This window comes from Chlorocebus sabaeus, chromosome 10 (genome assembly GCF_047675955.1).
Source record: "Chlorocebus sabaeus isolate Y175 chromosome 10, mChlSab1.0.hap1, whole genome shotgun sequence".
Lineage (NCBI taxonomy): Eukaryota > Metazoa > Chordata > Mammalia > Primates > Cercopithecidae > Chlorocebus > Chlorocebus sabaeus.
The window spans coordinates 4,689,371-4,709,744 of NC_132913.1; the positions used below are offsets into that span (position 1 = coordinate 4,689,371).

Genomic DNA, 20,374 nt, shown 5'->3' on the forward strand with positions numbered 1-20,374 from the left:
TTGGTTTGTTCTATTGTTTTTCTTAAGATGTTTAGTTCATTAAATTGTAGCCTTTCTTGTTCCTACTGTTAACATTTAAGAATATACGTTTCCATCTATACAAGGGAACTTCAAAAAGTTCATGGAAAATTTAATTAAAAGATAAAAATTAAAAATACAAACTTTATTTCCCAACATAAGTGCAAGTTCAAGACACTTTTGTAAGCAATGAAGCTGGCCAGTTAGTCCATCCCTAAAGAACTGAGGGTCCTTGGAATTTAACCATGTCAATGCAGTCTTTTTTACATTATTAGCTGAAGAAGAATGGGTGCTCTTTACAGACTTTTTAAGATTAGAAAGCAAAAAGAAGTCAGAAGGAGCCAAATCAGGATGGACAGTAGATGCCTCATGATATCCCATAAAAACTCTCATGCAATTGCCCTTGTTTGATGAGAGGAACGAGCAGGGTCATTGTAATGGTGGAGAAGGACCCTCTGGGGAAGCTTCCCCGGACATTTTTTTGCTAGAGCAGAAACTGCTACCTTTCTCAACATACTCTCATAATAAGTAGATGTTATTGTTTTTTGGTTCTCCAGAAAGTCAACAAGCAAAATGCCTTGAGCATCTCGAAAAGCTATTCCCATGACCTCTGCTCTTGACCCTTCCGCTTTTGCTTTGACTGTACCGCTTCCACCTCTTGGTAGCCATTGCTTTCAGGTAAAGCCACATTTTATCTCCTGTTGTGGTTCTTTGAAGGAATGGTTCAGGATCTTGATCCCACTTGTTTAAAATTTCCATTGGGAGATCTGGTCCTGTCTGCAGCAGATCTGGGCACAATGGCTTGGCCATCCATCAAGTGGAAAGTTTGTTCAACTTTAATTTTTTAGTCAGAGTTTTGTAAGCTGAATGATTTAAGATGTCTATGGTGTTGTCTCTTGTTTCTGCTGTTAATTATCAGTCCTCTTCGATTAGGGCATGAGCAATATTTTTTTTTTTCTCATAAGTTGATGCAAATTGTTGGCCACTACAGGCTTCATCTTCAACATCTTCTTGTCCTTTCTTTAAAGAAGTTATCCATATGCAAACTGCTGATTTTGGGGGCATTGTTTCCGCAAACTTTCCATAAGACATCAATAATTTCATCCTTCTTTCACCTAAGCTTCACCACAAATTTGCGTTTGTTTTTGCTTCAATTTTAGCAGAATTCATGTTGCTTTGATAAGGGCCTTTTTCATAGTGATGTCTTATCCTTCTTAGTGTCTCAAACTAGATCCTAACAGACATGTTACAACAAGTTAGTATGAGTTTGTTTTGGTGCAAAAAATTTTAGAAATCCACGCTTAGTTTTTTTATAATACACATTTTCTGTGAACGTTTTGAAGACCCTTTGAAGTCAAATTAGCATTTCATTTCATTTTTATATGCAGTCTTTTAAATATTTTCTAATTTCCATTATTTGTTCTTTGACTCATGTTATTCTGAAGTATGTTGTTGAATTTGCGTGTGTATATATATATATATTTCTATACATGTAATGTGTGTGTGTGTGTATATATATATATAAAAATTATCTTTATGTTATTGATTTTTAACTTAATTTCGTCATGGCCAGAGAATAGGGTTTATGAGACACCAAGATACCAATCCTTTGACAGTAGTTGAGACTTTTTTTTTTTTGGTCTTAGTATGTTAACAATTTTTGTAAATATTTGTTTTTTGTTTGTTTGTTTGTTTGAGATGGAGTCTCACTCTGTCGCCCAGGCTGGAGTGCAGTGGTGCAATCTCGGGTCACTGCACCCTCTGCCTCCTGGGTTCAAGCGATTCTCGTGCCTCAGCCTCCTGAGTAGCTGGGACTACAGGCACGCACCACAATGCCTGGCTAATTTTCTTATTTTTTTAGTAGAGAAGGGGTTCCACTACATTGCCCAGACTGGCCTTGAACTCCTGACCTCGTGATCTGCCCGCTTTGGCCTCCCAAAATGCTAGGATTACAGGCGTGAGTCACTGTGCCCAGCTCAATTTTCGTAAATATTCTATGTAGACTTGAAGAGAATGTGTATTTCTTTACTGTTGTATGCTCTGGATATTAATTATTATCTATCTATCTGTCTATTTCTATCTTCTATCATCTCTACCTACCTTCCTATCCACCTACTTACCTACCTTCCTTCTTGATCTCCATTATATCAAGACTGGTGTATTTTTCAAATCTTGTGTGTCTCCTTCCTTCTCTCCCTCCCTTCCTTTTTCCCCTCCCTCTTTGCAAGACAGCTGTGTCAATATTTCTTGAAATAATGGTGGATTTGTCTATTTCTCTGTGAAGTTCCTGCCAACTTCTGCTTTATATATTTCAAAACTGTATTTCTAGGTGCATACAAGTTTATAACTATTATATTAGCTTTGGGGAGTTGGTATTTGCATTTTTTTTTTTACTTTTATCTTTTCTGCATTGATATTTTAGACCTATTTCTTGTAAATAGCATGTTTTACTTTTCTATTATGACAATCTTCTTTTTTAAGTGGAAAATGTAATAGATTTGCATTAATTGTATTTCTAATATAATGGTTTCTAATAACTCACTTTGTACTTTCTGTCCAATCTTTTCTATATTTGTTTCTCTTGCTTTCTTTTGAATTGATTAGATATTTTTTTCTTATTCCATTTTTTGGGGGCTCTGGTTTAGAATTTATACATTTTTTTCTGTCATTTATTTAACAGGTTTCTTTAACTTATCAAAGTCAAAATTTAATAAATTATAATTTCCCCAAACAATATAGGACCCAAAAGCATGTTAATTTTAACTCCTTTCTAAATACAGTATTGATGCACAGTCTTTAAGTTTTACCATATTTCTAACCTTATTGGACATAATAATTATTATTATTTTTGTAAAATCAGTATTTGTTTAGATTTACTTATATATTTTCATCATGTTCTTGACAAATATGAATTCTAGGTTGACAATTTTTTCTGCTTTCTCCTTGAACATATTATTTCAGTTTTCATGGTTTCCTTTGTTGCTGTTGAGAAGACATTTGCCAAAATACTGTTGATACATTAAAATTTAGCCTATATTTTCTCTCACATTACTGCTAATATATTCTTATTCTCATCAGTATTTATCACTTTCACTGTGATATGTCAGGTGTGGATTCTTTGTATTTATCCTATTTGGGTCTTTGGGATTTCTGTATTCTGAAGATTGGTGTCTTTAGTTAATCCTGGAAAATTCTCAGTCACCTATTCCCTCCCACCATTTCTTTCTTCCCCTTCTGGAAGTCTGGCTAGATGTAATCCAGCTTTCCTTACTCAGCCCTCCATGTATCTTTGACACACATCTGAAGTAAGGACTTAATTTTGCTTATCATACTTGGTGCTCAGGAAGCCCATTTGCTATCAGAGTCTGGTTTTCTAACTCTGGGTCTCCCTTGCCAGGCAAATACTTTTACTTCCTGAGTCAGCAAGCTGGTGCCTTTCTGCATCTTTGTTTCTTTTCTGAGTCCACAGAAACGTCCTCCTTGCATCTGAGGCTACTTTCCCTCTTTTGTGCTTTGTCTTTTATAACCATATATTTAGAACAGAAGTGATGCATCTAAAGGGGAAGTTTACACGCGCTATCTTGACAGAAAACATTACTTCTAAAAGTATGTAAAAGAGACCGAGACCATCCTGGCCAACATGGTGAAACCCCATCTCTACTAAAAATACAAAAATTATCTGGACATGGTGGCGGGCGCCTGTAGTCTCAGCTACTTGGGAGGCTGAGGCAGGAGAATTGCTTGAACCCAGGAGGCGGAGGTTGCAGTGAGCCGAGATTGTGCCATTGCACTCCAGCCTAGCGACAGAGTGAGATTCCATCTCAAAAGAAAAAAAAAAGTGATAATAATGATATTAAGCCTAAATTAAATGAGCTTTCCTTTGCTGCATGATCTTTGAGCCTAGTTTTGCTTTGTCACGTAATCTGAGAAAGGGGTATGGGTTCATGTGCTGTAAATGTTTACATGTTTGTAGGCTTTCACGTCTTAGTAGGTGAATGTTAAGGAATTGTAAGGTGAGATACCCAGGGAATGTATTTGCATGCTCTTCACTTCTTTTCTAGAGATAATGGGTTCGTCTAAATTAGGAACTTTGAAAAGCAGCAGGAATTTCCATCATTTTGGCCTGTGGTGAGGGAAGCGTCCCTCTAGTCCATCTGATGACACTAAAAGTGATGTTTCTGGATTCCAAATTTGATGATGCCACTCCCTGCTGAGAATCTCCTGGGGATCCCCCTGATTACAGAGCAAAGTAGAAACTTTGTAGCTGGACCTGGAGGGCTGTCAGTGAGCATCTTCCTGTTTCCTTCTCTGGGCTTGCCTCCTGCCACCTTCCCCGCTCCACCTATACGCTCCAGCGACTCACAGCGCTTTGGACATGTCACAGCCATTTCTGCCTAATCATTTACCTCTTCCTGAAATCCCCCATTTGCTAGCTCAGATAAGCGATAAATCTGATAACTCAATCATACGTCCTTACCCATGCAGTACTAACAGAGTTCTTCCTCTGAGGTTTTCTTGACCAACTCCTCTCTCTCCATCCTGCCATCTTCTGGGTCATACACTGAAGCATCTTGCAGTTTTCTCTCTCCCTGTAGTTAGCAAGCTTTATGGCCATTTTGGGGTTAGTTTCTATTATTGTTGCTGCCTCTGGGACCTCCCTGAGGACAGGTATTGTTCTCTGTAGACCTAGTGTGCATACAGGACCAGGCACATAGCAGGTCCTCCGTGCGTGCTTGGTGACTTGGAATGAAGGTGTGTTCTGCCACTATGGTGTGTGGGTGGTGGTGTGCCGGCTCAGGGCCCTGCAAGTGCTGCTCTGCCTTGTCCTAGGAGCAAAGCTTCCCGCTTGAATCCAGGGCAACACCATCCCCCAGGGCTTCCCTCTATCCTGAGAATTGAGTGTTTGTATCCAGATAAGACATTTCTGGAAGGATGTACCATTACCCCCTCCATTATCCATTATCCCATCCCAGGCAGACATCTCCGGTAAAGCAGGGAAATCCCAAAGGAACAGCTACCTTGTGGGGTATCTCTGAGAACATGTTTGCCCTGCTCCTGAGGGTTTGCTTGGGGAAGCACCTACTTCCATGGGAATAGATGCCACCTCTGCAAATGGGGATGCCGGCTTGGTGTCCCTACTCACCTTGAGGCAAGCAGGAGGGTGTCTGGGCCCTCTTAGAGCAATTCTCCTGCAGGTCCCTTGGTTAAACAAACCCCACATTCCCAGATCTCAGTGTGGATCTTCCGTCTCAGAGCTAGCATTTTCTAATACATCGTGTAGTTATTACATGTACTGGCTGAAGCCTGGGTTCAGCTCTGGGGTTTGCCACTTTGTTCTATGCAATTTGGATGAGCTTTCTAAGGTTTATTTTCTCTATTTCCTCATCTGTGACATGGGGAGAAAATAATAATACCTACCTCAAAGGATTGTTCTGAGCATTAAATGAGTTAACAGATTATACCTGGTACATAGTAAATGCTTAGTACACTTAGAAATGTTAGTCAGAACTGATGTCTAATGCACTGTGTAGCCTCAGAAAAGCCCTTGCCCCGTCTCTTAGCTGGGCCACGTAACCTCTTCTGTGCCTTCTATCAGCTGAGGGCCCTGGTTCTCTCCCATTTCACCAGTCAGTCCCACCCTAATTGGCTTCCAGACACCCACGGCATGTCAGCAGTGCAGCTGGGCACAGGTCTGGAATCCCTCTCTGAAGGAAGGGCCTTGACTGTAGTTTGGGTGATAATCATGATGATTCACTTTTTCTCTTTTGTTTCTAAAGACCACCCCCTTGGGCGTGGGCTGGAAAATACTCTGTAATTTACAAGAGTGCCAATTCTTGGTGAGGCTCATCGAATTTTTAAAATTCTTTTTATTATATATTTTTGGTAGGGGATGTGGAAAAGTACTTGGTAGGAGAAAAGCATCTGAAACAATGACCCATAAAGGCACCCACAAAGGTGTCTGATCCTGGAAGGCAAAGAGAAGAGGCACAGCCTGAAGCTGCCTCCTGTCTCGGCCTCTGAAGCGGGTGGGGTCTTGGAAAACTTCCTTGATTTTGATGGAACATCTTTTAGTGGTCTTAGCACCGTAAGTAATTACCCTTAATATGCAGGTGAAATTTTCCAATCTTTTCTGTGCTTTTTTGGCATGCTTGAGTTTATAGTGGGTATTATTGTGTATTTTACTGTTTTTTCACTTAACATTATATCACAAGCATTTCCTCAACGTATTAAAAATTCTTTGTAACATCATTTTCTTGCTGTAGAATATTTAATTGCAAGTCTGCATCATAATTCTCTTAACATTCCCCTAATGATGCAAATTTAAATAGTTCTGTATTTTTTCTATGCGAATAGAGCTATTATAAGCCTTTTTTAAACGGAAATTTTGATCTGTATTTCAGCATATTGTTTTCAGGATAGACTTTTAGAAGTAGAATTTTTGGATGAAAGAATACGAACATTTACGAGATTCTTGGCTCACTACCAAATGTATTGTCAGAGAGGTCATGCCCACGTTTCCATTCACCAGCCAGTGCGAGCCTAGTGACTTTGGGTAAGATTCTTCTAAATGATCTCTGCCCTAATTAATATGTTAAAATGCAATACACACATGTACACCCATATTTACTACACATATATATGCACGTACATGTGTACATATATATAAGTGTATACATATACATCTACCTATCTTTAGCTATATCTAAATCTATTCTATCTGTCTATAGCTACATCTCTGTAAAGTTGACCCTTGAACAATGTGAGGGTTGGGAGTGCCACCCCCATCCCTACACAGTCAGAAATACATGAATAAGTCTTTTGACTTCCCCAAAACTTAACTACTGATAGACTACTCTTGAGTAGAAGCCTTACCTATAACCTTAATCAATTGTTATATGTATCATAGTATATTCTCATAATAAAGTAAGCTAGAGAAAAGAAAACATTACTAAGAAAATCATAAGGACTGGATGAGGTCCTTACTGCTTGCGCTTGTAATCCCAGCTACTTGGGAGGCTGAGGTGGGAGGGTGGCTTGAGCCCAGGAGTCCAGGGCTGCAGTGAGGTATGATTCTACAGCCTGGGCAACAGAGAGAGACTATGTCTCAAGAAAATTATAAAGAAAAAAAGAAAATCATAAGGAAGAGAAAATATATTTGATATATTTATCATTCATTAAGTGCAAGTAAATCGTCAGAAAGATCTTCATCTTCACGTTGAGTAGGCTGAGGAGGAGGAGGGGTTGGTCTTGCTTTCTCAGGGGTCTCAGGGGTGGCAGAGTGCAAGAAAATCTGCATACAAGTGCACCTGTGCAGTTCAAATCTGTGTTGTTCAAGGGTCAGTGCTGTATATATACACGTATATACAAATATACATGTATATATTTGTATTTTTTGATCGGTAATGCAGCTGTACATTTTTTTCCTGTTAGAATCATTTTTCAATGGCAGGTGATTAATAGTGGGTGGAATAAACAAGCTACACAACTTCCTTCTACCTCCCTGGGGGGTAGCTGCAGTTAGCTGCCAAGAATTCCAATTCAGCTTTGCTATTTACAATCTCCAGCCTTGTTTTAAAAATCAAACATGTCTGTGAGGGGAAAATCTCTCTCCATATAAACAAACAAACAAAAAATTTCTGATAGTACATTTCAACAGGGTATTGAAAAGAATGAAAAATACTCATGGTAAAGAGCTTTCTTTACTTTTAGGCACCTCTGCATCTCACTACATTGGCTAATTGTAAGTTTAAGGAAGAAGAAAGGAACAAGGTTAATCCACCCCCCGGCCTTTTTTCTGCTTTGGTTTTTGTTTTTTTTTTTTGAGACAGAGTCTCACTGTGTCACTCAGGGTGGAGTGCAATGGCCCAATCTTGGCTCACTGTAACCTCTGCCTCCTGGGTTCAAGCAATTCTCCTGCCTCAGCCTCCTGAGTAGCTGGGATTACAGACACGTGCCACCACACCTGGCTAATTTTTGTATTTTTAGTAGAGACAGAGTTTCACTATGTTGGCCAGGTTAGCCTCCAACTCCTGGTCTCAAGTGATCCCCCCACCTCGGCCTCCCAAAGTGCTGGGATTACAGGTGTGAGCCACTGTGCCCGGCCTATCACCCCTTTTTTACTAGTGAGGAACAAAGCTCCAAGAGGAGAGCCACCTGACTCTGCTCCATGTCATCTCCCAGAAGCTTCCTTGTCTTATTCACCTAGTGAATATCAACTGCAAGACACCAACAGATTCATTCAATTGTCAGTGCACATGTGGTGTCCAGCAATTGCACAGGTACCCAGTATTGAATGGATGCCTAGTATTGCTCTAGTATCTAGTATTGCACAAATATCCCGTATTGCACAGGTGCCAGTATTGATCAGATGCTGGTATTGCACAACTTTACCCAGTATTACACAGGTACATGTTGCCCAGGTGCAAACATGCTAATGCTGGACAGCTGTCCGTATTGCACGGGTACCAGTATTGCTCAGGTGCCCAGTATAGAATAGGTGCTCAGTATTGCATAGGGGCCAGTATTGCACAGGTATTCTGCATGGCACACGTGTTGATATTGCTCAGATGTTAGTGGTACGCAGCTGTCCAGTACTGCTTAGACGCTAGTATTGCACAGGTGCCAGTATTGCCCAGGTGGCTAGTATTCCACAGCTAGTCGGCATTGCACAGGTGCCAAGTATGGAACGGATGTTAGCATCGCACAGGTATCCGGTACTTACAACTTACGTGACGCCTGCTCCCTCTGGCATCTCCATGACCTCATTTCTTAGGAAAATGAGAAAGTGGGACACAAGTCCCATAGTGGATTTTGTGACATTGTCTGAAACCCTCCTGGGTATTTTGCCTGACTTCTAGCACAGCCTTTTTTTTGGTCTCATGTTCTCGCATGGGCGCAGGATGGCATTCCGAACCGAGAAGGGTGTCAGAGCTGAGCTGGGGAAGAGTAGTGAGCTTGGAATCCTCTATGTTTTCTTCCCTCATGTGTCCCTCCCACCACACACTCCACACACATGCCTCGGCACCCCTTTCTGCTCTCCTGTCTCCAGATGAAGAGGGGAGGTGGTGGGCCTTCTCACTATTCTCCCTGCTTCCTCTCCGCCTGGAGGGACGTACTTGGCAGAGAGCTTTCTAATACTCATCCCGAAGAAGAAAACTTGCAGGGTAGAATTTCTGACTCAGGTCAAAAGCCTGGGTGGAATAGCCTCCCCCTGGCCTCCCAGAGGCATAGAGGCCAGGCCTCGTGGGGTAGCCCTTCTAAATCCTTTGCTTTCCTTTTCTCTCTGGGATCCTAGTTAGGTATCTTTTGCTATGGAGGAATTGCAGATGTGTCTCTGTGATACTTAAAAACTTGGTTTATTCCGTAGAGATTTTAGTTACAAAGGCAGATGGACGGTCTTCATCCACAAACCGAACAGGTCTAGTTCGATCTTTTACTCTAGGGGCTATTGTGTTCTGTACACAAGGTGTTTCATAACCAATTCAGGGTCATATCGATTCACAATTGCATTAAAAGAGGATTTTGGTGCTCACTTAGGCAGCACATATACTAACATTGGAATGCTACAGAGAAGATTAGCACGGCCCCTGTGCACAGATAACATGCACATTCATGAAGCGTTCCATATTTTTATAAAAAAGAAAAAAAAAGAGGATTTTGTCTCCATCCTGAGAGATCTCTCATAAGGTGCTTTTCCCTATTCAGGCCTCAGTAATTTCTAGGCTGTCTTTGTCCCCAGAGTACAACTTCTAATTCCTCTCAACATTGGATGCAACGTGATTTGCAAATCTGACTATATCTCCTCTCACTTTCCTCCTGTAAACGGCTCTTACCACCTTCAATTACGGCACAGTGGCCAGCCCTCTCATTACCTCGTTCTTTACGGTCTCTGGGTCTGGAGTCATCCTCGGTTACTTCCATACGTGCCTGAAGCTACAGGAAGAACTGCATACTTGCAGGTTCCAATATCTCCTCGATTTCTCTGCATTTGTCGTCTCCTCACCTAGATAGCTCCTTCAAAACCCATCTCAGAATTCTCCCTCCAACAATCCTCCCCTGACTTCTCCTCAGTCCATTTGGTCCTCCATGATGGACCCCTTGCAGCTTGAACTATTTTAACACATCTCTTATTGCAGCCAGTGTCCTCCAGGGAGCCAGCAAGGCCTTGCTCAGCTCCAAGTCTCTGGCATTGCACCTCCTGTAGTGTCAATGCAGAGAACATCCGTGTCCTGAATGAAAGAATTAGTGGGTGTTATCTCTGCCTGGGAGCTGAGGTCTGGATGTCTACCATCCTTTCACCGTAACACCTCCATTTGTTACCTTAAGAAGACAATGTCCATGTATGGCAGCTATGAACAAGATGGTCCTTCCCAGGCCAGGCGCGGTGGCTCACGCCTGTAATCCCAGCACTTTGGGAGGCCGAGATGGGCAAATCACCTGAGGTCAGGAGTTCGAGGCCAGCCTGGCCAACATGGTGAAACCCCTTCTCTACTAAAAATACAAAAAAAATTAGCTGGGCGTGGTGGTGGGTGCCTGTAATCCCAGCTACTTGGGAAGCTGAGGCAGGAGAATTGCTTGAATCTGGGAGGCGGAGGTTGCCGTGAACCGAGGTTGCATCATTGCACTCCAGCCTGGGCAATGAGAGCAAAACTTCATCTCAAAAAAAAAAAAAAAAAAAAAAAAAAAAAAAAAAAAAAAAAAATGGTCCTTCCCTAGAGAAAGGAGTGACCTGACTCTGACTTAGGGCGTCTCAGTAAGCCCACAGGATGCTTTATCTTGAGAGAGCTGTATATAGAACTTGTTTCTAAGTACTTTTTGAGAGCGAAAAAATGATAATAATTTCAGCTACTTAAAAAATAAAAGGTGGCTAATGTAATGTATTTGGTTCTAAAACGACTAGGAGATCTGCATAGCTTAACATCAGCTTTGGAGGTCTATAATGTTGGCAAGAGACCTCTTGATTACAGGATGATCTTAGAATAGAGGCTGGCGAACTCCACCCAACCTTCTTGCCAGGGCTCTGGATTTATGGATCCACCCATGAACCAAGACATTTTCACAGCTGTATGCCTCTATGTGTTCCTGTCATAGCAAACCAATAAAAAAGACAAGCCTGCAGTGGGATCTCTCATACACTGGCCAGAGGATGGAGAAGAAAAGTTTTCTAATTTTTTTTTTGAGACGGAGTCTCGCTCTGTCACCCAGGCTGGAGTGCAGTGGCACAATCTCGACTCACTATGAGCCCTGTTATTTAGTTCATTGCATTGTTCATTCAACACATATTTATTGAGTACTCACAGGTACCAGGCATGATGTTAGGCAGTGCCTACCTTGTTGGGAGACAATTCTCCAAGGGTCTCTTGCATTTTTTACATCTGTTGAGTGAGGCAGGAACTGCACTGCGTTCTTGACTACATTTTCCAGGCTGTTTGTGTATTAAACAGACTTGGAAGACCAAGTAGTAGCTCCATCCAGTGCAAAAGGCAGGCATTTTACTGCCCATTATGAGATTCTGATTTTCTTGGTTCAAGATTTCTCTTCTGGAACTCAACCCACCATATGGATAAACATCCTCTGAGATCACCCACATCTCCCACATGTAACTTGGAGATGAGGAGATGTCATTCAAATATGCTGATGTCATACTGCTTGCTGGGCTGTACGTGCCTTTGTCTCTGACCCAGGAATCTCATCTATGTCAGCATCTGTGAAACTGGTATAGGCCAAATTGCTCACTTAAAAGCAGGGCAAAACCTCAGACCCTTCACAGTTCTTGGCAAGCTTATATCCTCATTTAAATTACTATTCAAAACATGAAAACGCAAATATTTTGGCCATCATGTCACTGGTAAGAATCCTGGAGCACGGAAAATTAAGTAACTCTTCCTAGGTCATACAGAGCTAGTTAGTGTCTGAGATGAGATTTTTGTCCAAGTCTGTCCAATTCCAGAGCCACTCTCTTTTCATAACATCGTGCTGACATGCTAAATTGCAAACATTAAATGCCTATAGTTCCACTTGTGGCACGGGGCCAGTTAAAATCCTGTTGGCCCCTAAATCATTCCCGTTGCTACGATGATAAAAATATTTAGGTAAGGAATGGAAACAATTGAGCAGCCTCTCTCCAGGGAGGACAAAAAGATAAAATCATGAAGGGGAGTTCCTTCCATTAAAAAAGAAGAGAAAATTCTCTTTAATATTTACATAACAGTTGGCTCAAAGCCTTGACCTCCTGCTGCTGCTTCTGGGGAATGGATGAGATCCATCTCTCTCCAGGCAGGATGGGCCGAGTCATGTGAAACTCAGACTAAACAATGGGGCAGCTGGAGCAGCGGGTGAGCCCCAGGGTGGGGAGGCCTCCAGCTCCACGGGCAGGGTCTGAGCCTTGCTAGACCTTTCGAAGCCCCTTTGTGAATTTCCATGGTGCATTTTTATCTTTTGTCTTGTTTAATTTGATCATTATCTTATCCGTATGATAGAGACTGACCTGTTCCTTCAGTGACTCTTTATTACCTATGCAACAGAGTCCAAATTTCTTAGCTTGGGACCAAAGCCGCTCTATGGTCAAGCCCTTATATACTGTGTAACTGGCCCAAGCCTCCCTTCCTCTCTAAAGCCTTTCCTAAGTCCATCTCACTCGCAAGACAGAACTGATCTCTCTCTCCTTAGTGTTTTAAATTGATTTGTATCACTACTCTCTCAGCATCCATAATACTTTAGAGCTTATATACATTTACATGTTTATCTTCTCCCCTAAGCCATGGACCCCTGAAGGCAGAGGCTGCTATATTCAGCTATGTAATTCCAACACTTACATGGTACCTAATAAATGTTCGTGGATTACAGCTATATACTCAGACACACACACATATATATTACCTATCTGTCTCTGGATCCGAAATTTAATCACTAAATACTCTTAGTTTGGGAATGAGCACTTTGAAGAAGCACAAATCATCTAAGAAAGGTTGGTAGGGAAGCTTTGGCTTGATGTAATCTAGATGATCACTTTCCTTTTCATAAGAGTGGCCCGGGTGCAAGTGTCCTGGGTGCTGGAAGTGTGGATGAGGTGTGACCGGGCTGGCAGCACTTGCTATCTCTATAAGCTAATCGTCCCACCAAAAGCAGGCTCCACTGCATCATCTCTCCCCAGCACGAGGAGGGACCTCTCAACCAGGCCAGCTCTGACTGGGGATGGGGGATGCTGGCAGAAGTGCCTGGGCCATCACTGTTCAGGGCCACTGGGTGGCAGAGACCTGGCTGAGGATTCTCTGATCCCAGCACTGGTGAGTCATGCCAGCATCCATGAGTCTTGATGCCACCTGCTCTGCTCCCTGGGGAGCTCCTGCTGACTCATCTCAACCTGCTGAAGGGAGGCCAGACAGGCCTGAGTTAAATGGCTCCTCTGCCATTAGCAGCTGTGAGACCTCCAGCAAAGCTCGTTGACCTTTCTGAGCCTCAATTTCTACAGATCTAAAGGGAGGATAAGGATATCCACTTGCCAGGATTATTTCGAGGATTAAAGGAGGCTTACATGCAAAGAAGCTGGGATTTTCTACAGACAGAGCTCTGTGCCTTTCCCTCTTCTTCCAGCCCTTCTCTGCCCCATCCCCTCTCTTCCTTTCCTCTCCTCTTTCTTCCTTCTTAACAGTTTTTTCTGACTCTTCGGTGTGTGCAAATTTGTGCGTTATTTACCGCAACCAACATTGGTTGCAGGCATGCTGCAGAATGAGTTAGTGCATCGCTGGAGGAAGGATCAAAGATTTAAAAACCTGGTCCCTAATCTAAGAGAGCATTATTAATTGCCCACCAGTGTCTACCAGCGTGCACTCTCTCTGTGTGTGTGTGCATTATCTCTTGAAGTTGTCCTGCTCTCTGGTGTGGCCGTCTGGCGTCTGCAGTTAGCCTGTGACAGCTCCCTCCTTGTGGCATCCGAGCTAGGCCACCTGGGACAGCCCAGCTCTGCAACTTCCGTGTCATCACTACCGTTGCTGAGCCTCATCCTGGCTGGGTCTGCGGACCCAGTGGACTGGGAGCAGACTGTGTTTCAATTGTTTTCCAGGACACTGTGCAGGCAAAAGAGTGAGGATAAAAGGAGGTGAGGTAGGGGAGGTGAGTGGCCAGGGAGTCAAGCTTAGTGTAGACAGCTCCTGGGCCCAGTGAGGGAGAAAGGAATGAATTACCGTCATCCTTCCCCCACATAGGCACCCGCTGTCTAGGAGGCCTGGACAGCCCCGGGTTCATCCTCTTCTGGAAACTTTTCACCCCAACGCATGTCTATGTGTAGGTTCTGGTGCCTCCTCTGTGCTCACCGGACAGTGATCTGTGCTCCCAAACCTGGAAGATATGGGTGCTCAAACACCTGAAATGGCATTGCCACAGGAAGGGATGTTAGAAACCGTTTACCTGAGTGTTTCCAAAATGTGCTCCGAGGACCACTTGGTCCATGAGCTCCTAGCAGGTATCCTGTGGGCAAATGGAGTCTTTGGCTCAACACGCCTGGGAAAGGTTGTGTGCACTGCTCCCCTCCCACCAGAGCCAGCATCCACACTGGGCCAGTGAAGATGCTGAGGAACCTGCACTGCTTTCACTTTGCATGATACATCGTCTTCTAAAAACTGACTTACGCATACTTGTTGGGACTGTTTATTGCCATCTTTGCCACGCTGCTGTTCTGAAGATCAGTGTTGGCCATGCAGGTATAGTTAAGCCCTTTATTTCATAGATGAAGGCCTGCGAGCTTGGGTCACCAGGGAAAGTTCTCACTTTTGGACCAGGCTTCTGCCGTCACTGCTTCTGTGAGCTCCCAGCTCATCTCCCCGACCACGGCCCCAGGACTGCCAGCTCCTCTGGCAGGTGGACCTTCCACTGAGCTCGCATTCCCCATAATCCTCCCAGGGAGATCTCTGAGACCTTTCTGCCAACCCCCAGGTGGAGATGGTGCAGCCTCAAGAAGCCGCAGCCCCAGGGAGTACCTAGGTGACCCCAGCACCTGGCGTGCAGTCTTTAACCTCACAGCTGCTGGTCCTTGGAGTGACAGCTGAGCTGTTGGGAATCTTGGAAAAACTCGCCTGGAAGGGAATGGTTAACCAGTTCATCTCTTTCTGTTACTCTGTTATTTTGAATGATGGCTACTCCTCAGGAAGTGTGCAGAAGTAGTGCAATGTGGAATGTTTGTTTACTGCTGCACGCAGTTGTTGACACTGGAAGATAGGGAGGTCTGAGCACTTGACCCTCAACGCTTGGAGTCAAGCACAACAGAGGTGCCATTATCAGCAACATTTCCACATAAGGGAGGAGAACACGGAGGCCAGGGGGGTCAACCAAGTTGTTCAAGGTCCTGGGACCAGGAAAGGGGAGCTGGGACCCAAAGCCAGGGAGTAGAGCTCTGCACCACGGGGTATCATGGTCACTGTGACTGGAAGGATGAGATTCACTCATATTTTTGGATCAGGTCCATTTGTTCTCATACTGCACCTTGGAAAATCAACACTTCAGCCGGTGCCCTGGCTGCTGGGACAGGCTATTTCTAGAGGGACATTTCACCCTTCCTTTTGTTTCGTGCAGCTGGTGCTCCTGTAGGGAAAGGAAAGCTGCTCACTGTCCTTCCTCCCTTGGCAGGCTTGGGAGCCGCCTGTACTGGCTGTGCTCTCTGAGAACTGGCCCCGACCGGAGCCAGAAATGAACTGTCCAGGCCCCGTCAGAGAACATAACATCGCACAGGTGAAAAGCAAGCCCTGGGTGGCGTTTATCTTTCCCCAGACAACTACAGTAATACTGTTGGACTCCGAATGCTCGGTTACATTTCAAATTTATTTCCAATCGTTTTGAGCTGGATCAATGGGAGACAAAGGTACCTTTTAGCTCCGGCACCTGCTGTTTCCCCCAAATGTCAAGGACTGACATTTGATGCCATTATCCCCAGTCAGCACACAGATGACTTATTTCCTTGCTTCCCCAGCCCCCGGGTACCCCGGCACCCCCTCTCCCTCAACAAGGACTTTCCTGCCAGTGAGCTGATACTGTCCTGCACTACCCAGGGGGCCCCGTGTGCCCAGATTTTCTCCCACCTCCGCGAAGCAAAGGGTGACCTCTGGGATGGCCACCGCCTCCCTGGGTCCCTGGGAGAGGCCCCTTGCAGCGCGAGTCCTCCTCCGTTCCTCCCTGGACAGACACCTAGTGTTTTCAGGTGCCTATCTCGGGAAGGAGCAAGTGCTGTCTCTCTTTCTGCCTGGTGGTATCAGTAGGGGTGCTGCTGGGCGATGGGGTATGTTTTTCCCGATGGAGCTGGAGGAGGCATTCAGGGAAGTGAAGTCTGTTGTCCCTCAAATAAAGTACTCCTTTCTGCTATTGTCACCAGCATCTTGGAGGGCAGGGTCGCCCTGCAGGGCTGCATCTGCACTCTCAGCAAACTCCGTACCCTTGGCCTCATTGGTGTGGTACGTGCCCTTGTGCCGGTACATGTAGTGCAGCAAGACGAAGAGGAGGCAGACTAGGACGATGGCCACAATAGCAATCACGCCTGCAGGTGGGAAGAGGTGCAAGGGTCAGTCTGAGGCAGAGGCCCTGGGACCTGGGATGGGGGTCAAGACCCACAGGGTTTGTGTGAGGACAGATATGCTGCCACAACCAAAACAGGTGCTCCTTGATTTATGATGGGGGCCAGGTTCCTGTAAGCCCATAATAAGTTAAAAGTATTGTAAACGAAAATTGCATTTAATACTCCAAACCTACTGAGCATCAAAGCCTGGCCTAACCTACCTTAAGCAGGCTCAGAACACTTACATTAATCTAAAGTTGTGCAAAATCATCTGACCCATATTTTATAATGTAGTGCATCATACTATATATTGCCAGCCTGGGAAATGGTCAAAGTCCAAAATTCAAAGTATGGTTCCTACTGAATGTGTTTGCGTTCACGCTATTGCAAACTCAAGAACTCATAAGTTGAACGATTGTACATCAGAGACAACTGTACCAACGCCAGACAGGCCAGTTCATTCCTTCCCCATGCTTCACCAGCCTGTTGTGTGCTGGCCCTGTAACCTGTGCCTTCCTAAAATGATCCTCCTCTCCCCTTCTCTCCTCTCCTTCCTTCCCTCCCTCCCTCCTCTTTTTCTTCCCCACAGTTCTGCTACTAAGCATTCTGCAGACAGTCTAGAATCATATCCCAGGACTGAAGCTTGTTTGGATATTTTCCATTATAAAACCAGGAAAGTCCCAGAAAACAGGGCAGAGCTGGTTGCTCTGTGTACACTATACAGGGGGAAAAAAGATGAGGCTATTAACTGTGCTTGGGACAGGTTGTGTGGTTTGTGTTTTTCAATGGCCTGATGGCTGCTCCTCACCCTACCCTGCTCCCATTCCCTCCTGGGGAGTGAGGACTGCAGCGAATCTGCAGGAGGAGCAGGACTTGGCCACACAAAGGACTGAAGTGGGAGAGGGTAACGCAGAGGATGGCAAGGTGCTGGCTATATGGGGGTGGGGGAGCAGTCACCCCTCACTTCTGCTGGGACTCCAGAGGGATGGGGAAGTACAGTGTGAGGCGACTGAGGAGGGGTCAGATCACTCAGGGCCTTGAGAGTGATTGGCAGCAGTCTCATGGGGCAGGGCTGTTTTGAGTTTGGGCATTTACTTTTAAATTGCAGAACAGGTCTCTGACTTTTCTTAGAATGCAGGTTTATGTGGAGGCCTTGGGGAGGGACTGCTGAAGAACATGGAAAGTCTGCAACTGCTCTGAAGTCCCACCTTTATAGAACAATTTCCTAAACTTCCTACTGCCTTCTGGGGTACAATTCTGTCTGCATAATGTTAATAATACCATCTAATTAGCCAGGTGTGGTGGCGGGCACCTGTAGTCCCAGCTACTCAGGAGGCTGAGGCAGGAGAATGGCATGAATCCAGGAGGCGGAGCTTGCAGTGAGCCGAGATAGCGCCACTGCACTCCAGCCTGGGGGACAGAGCGAGACTTCATCTCAAGAAAAAAAAAAAAAAAAAAAAAAGCTCAGTGGTGCAATGAGTTGGAGAATGCCAGGGTACACAGAGTCCAACGGGTGTCTTTGACTGCTTGCTGCTGCTGCTGCTTTTTCTTTCTTTTTAAATTGTACATGTTTCCTGAGTTATTAATAAGCTGCTGAGAAGTGTGGATCTGAAAGAAGGTCACAGAGCACACAGCACCTCCCAAACTTGGTTGTTCTTGAAACATTGTTTGCAGTCACAGCCATGACCCGTGGGGATCCACTTGCTCATGGTTCAAAGCAAGGCAAAGGCAGGCTCAAGTTTCCTTGAGGATGGAGGGTTGGGGTACATGGACCCAGGGCAGAAAATAATGTGGGATGAGGGAGATGGTGGAGAAGTGTAAGTAGCCTGGTCCGTCTACCCTCATCCCACCTCCACCTTCAACCTCCCTCACCAAAGCTGCTGCCTCTCCAGCCCCTGAGTTCCTGTGAGTCAACAGCCCTGAGGAAGACTGATAAATATATATACAGATATGTACCATGTACGTACGTATGTATATTTACCCAGGACTAGACTCCTCCATTTCACATACAAAACCACCTCTGAAGGAGAGAAAAAATGGCCACAGCCACCCCTGCTCAAGTCCTTAGGTCAGTTCTCCCTGGATGTTTTCACCAAGGCCCCCCACCCTGGCTGCTTGAAGGGCTCTGTGACGGCAGCTCACCTGCAATGATGGCAATATCCGTTGTGGTGAGGGCGTGGGTCACCCCTGGATAAGGCCCTGTGAACAGAGGACAAGAATCTGAGGTCAGACAGGAAGATTCTCCATGACTAGCAGCATCTTGTCCCAAGCTGCATGTGCAGGTGTGAGCAGCTCTGTGAATGGGCCCAAGTGGACAGGAGCAGTGTGGTGCACCCACCGAATCCTAGCAGGGGTGCACAGCCCAGGAGCCAGGTTCTGGTTGGTCACTGACTGGGATGGACCTGTTTGAACCTGAACCACCAGGGCACTCCAGGCCCATTCGAGTTCTCTGCCGTATGCCTGCACTGAGGGTGGTGCCTGCACCTGGTAGATGCTCAACAGTTATCTGTGGTGTGTATGAAGGCAGGGACTCTTGTTGTGTTTACGACAGAATGTTTGTGGAGTATCTGATGCTTACACCAGGGGTCTCAGTCCACTTTGTGTTGCTATAGCTGAATACTTGGGTAATTTATAAAGAAGAGAGGTTTATTTGGCTCACAGTTCTAGTGGCTGGGAAGTCCAAATTGGGCAGCTGCATCTGGTAAGGGCCTCATACTGCTCCCCCTCGTGGCAAAAAGCAGAAGGGGAGCAGACATTTGCAAAGAGACCACAAGGTGATACAGAAAGCAAGAGAGTTTAGAAAGCTGAATTTGGTTTTATAACAACCTGCTCTCAGGTAACTAGTCCAATCTCATGACAGAAAGAACTCCCTCCCTTCCTCAATGGGGTATTAATCTATGCATGAGGGATCTGTCCCTATGACTCAAATATCTCCCACCAGGTCCCACCTCTCATCACTGCCACATTGGGAATCAAATTTCAACATGAGGCTTTTGCAGGGTCAAACAACATCCAAACCATAGCACCAGGTGTTGCTTTAGGTGTCTTCTATCTACTGTATCATGCAGTCTTCACAGCCATCCTATGAGGTGCCTGGTGTTGTTGGTCCATGTCACAGGAAGAACACCAAGGCTCAGAGATGTGATGTGCCCATGATCACACAGCTCATCCAGTGTCAGGTCAGGACTTAGCCAGTGCTCTTGCCTCTGGAGTACACGTTCTCTCTTGGGGAAGCCCTTCCCAGAGCTCCTGTCTGAGGAGTCGTTCCTGAAGCCCCCTCAAAGGTCTTTCTATTGACTCTCCTGTGGGAAGGACCACTGTATGACACTATCCAAGTTACTGTGTGCATTTTTTCACGGCTTAATGGCCTGGCCAAAGAGGGCTGAGATGTGTAGGACATTGGAGACCTGCATGTTTCCTAGAGCTGCTGCACAGAATGCCGTATGTCTTCCGGGAGATGACTGTGAAGAAGGATTTATTGGATCACAGAAATATCAGTGTTAATATAGGAAATCCCATGTTCCCATTACAATGGCTCTGCATAATAAAACAGAGAAGGATGCTTCATAATAGTCATTTCCACTCAGAAAATCACTTTAATTATAGTGCTGTGAGGTCATTCTCCCCAGTGCAGCTGCCAGATGCCTCTTTCTTATAAGAAACCAGCTGCTGGTGTCAGGAGTCATAGTGGGTGAGGGGAGAACAGACTCCTTGCTAGGGGTCCACAGTAGGAAGCAGGTAGGCCTAGGTAGGTGTGAAAGTGGGGAGGAAGGTAAAACAAGGCATCGAGTCAGCAAAGGGACCCAGTGAACACAC

General features: G+C 45.0%; 1 protein-coding gene and 1 non-coding gene across 2 annotated transcripts in view; one reads left to right on the top strand and one right to left on the bottom strand.

Annotated features, from left to right (window-relative positions):
- The first annotated feature begins 9,543 nt into the window (after positions 1-9,543).
- LOC119620592 (U6 spliceosomal RNA) lies at positions 9,544-9,650 on the top strand. Its single transcript, XR_005237083.1, has one exon. It is a non-coding gene; the product is annotated as a U6 spliceosomal RNA (small nuclear RNA).
- A 6,162-nt stretch (positions 9,651-15,812) lies between these two features.
- Positions 15,813-20,374, bottom strand: part of GYPC (glycophorin C (Gerbich blood group)) — a 45,124-nt gene continuing 40,562 nt past the window's right edge. Inside the window, exons 4-5 of the mRNA XM_073019593.1 lie at positions 18,701-18,757; positions 15,813-16,540 (exon numbers count right to left, since the gene is read on the bottom strand). Of these exons, the coding sequence (XP_072875694.1) occupies positions 16,344-16,540; positions 18,701-18,757 (254 nt within the window). The 3' untranslated portion in view covers positions 15,813-16,343. The remainder of the gene's footprint in view (positions 16,541-18,700; positions 18,758-20,374) is intronic.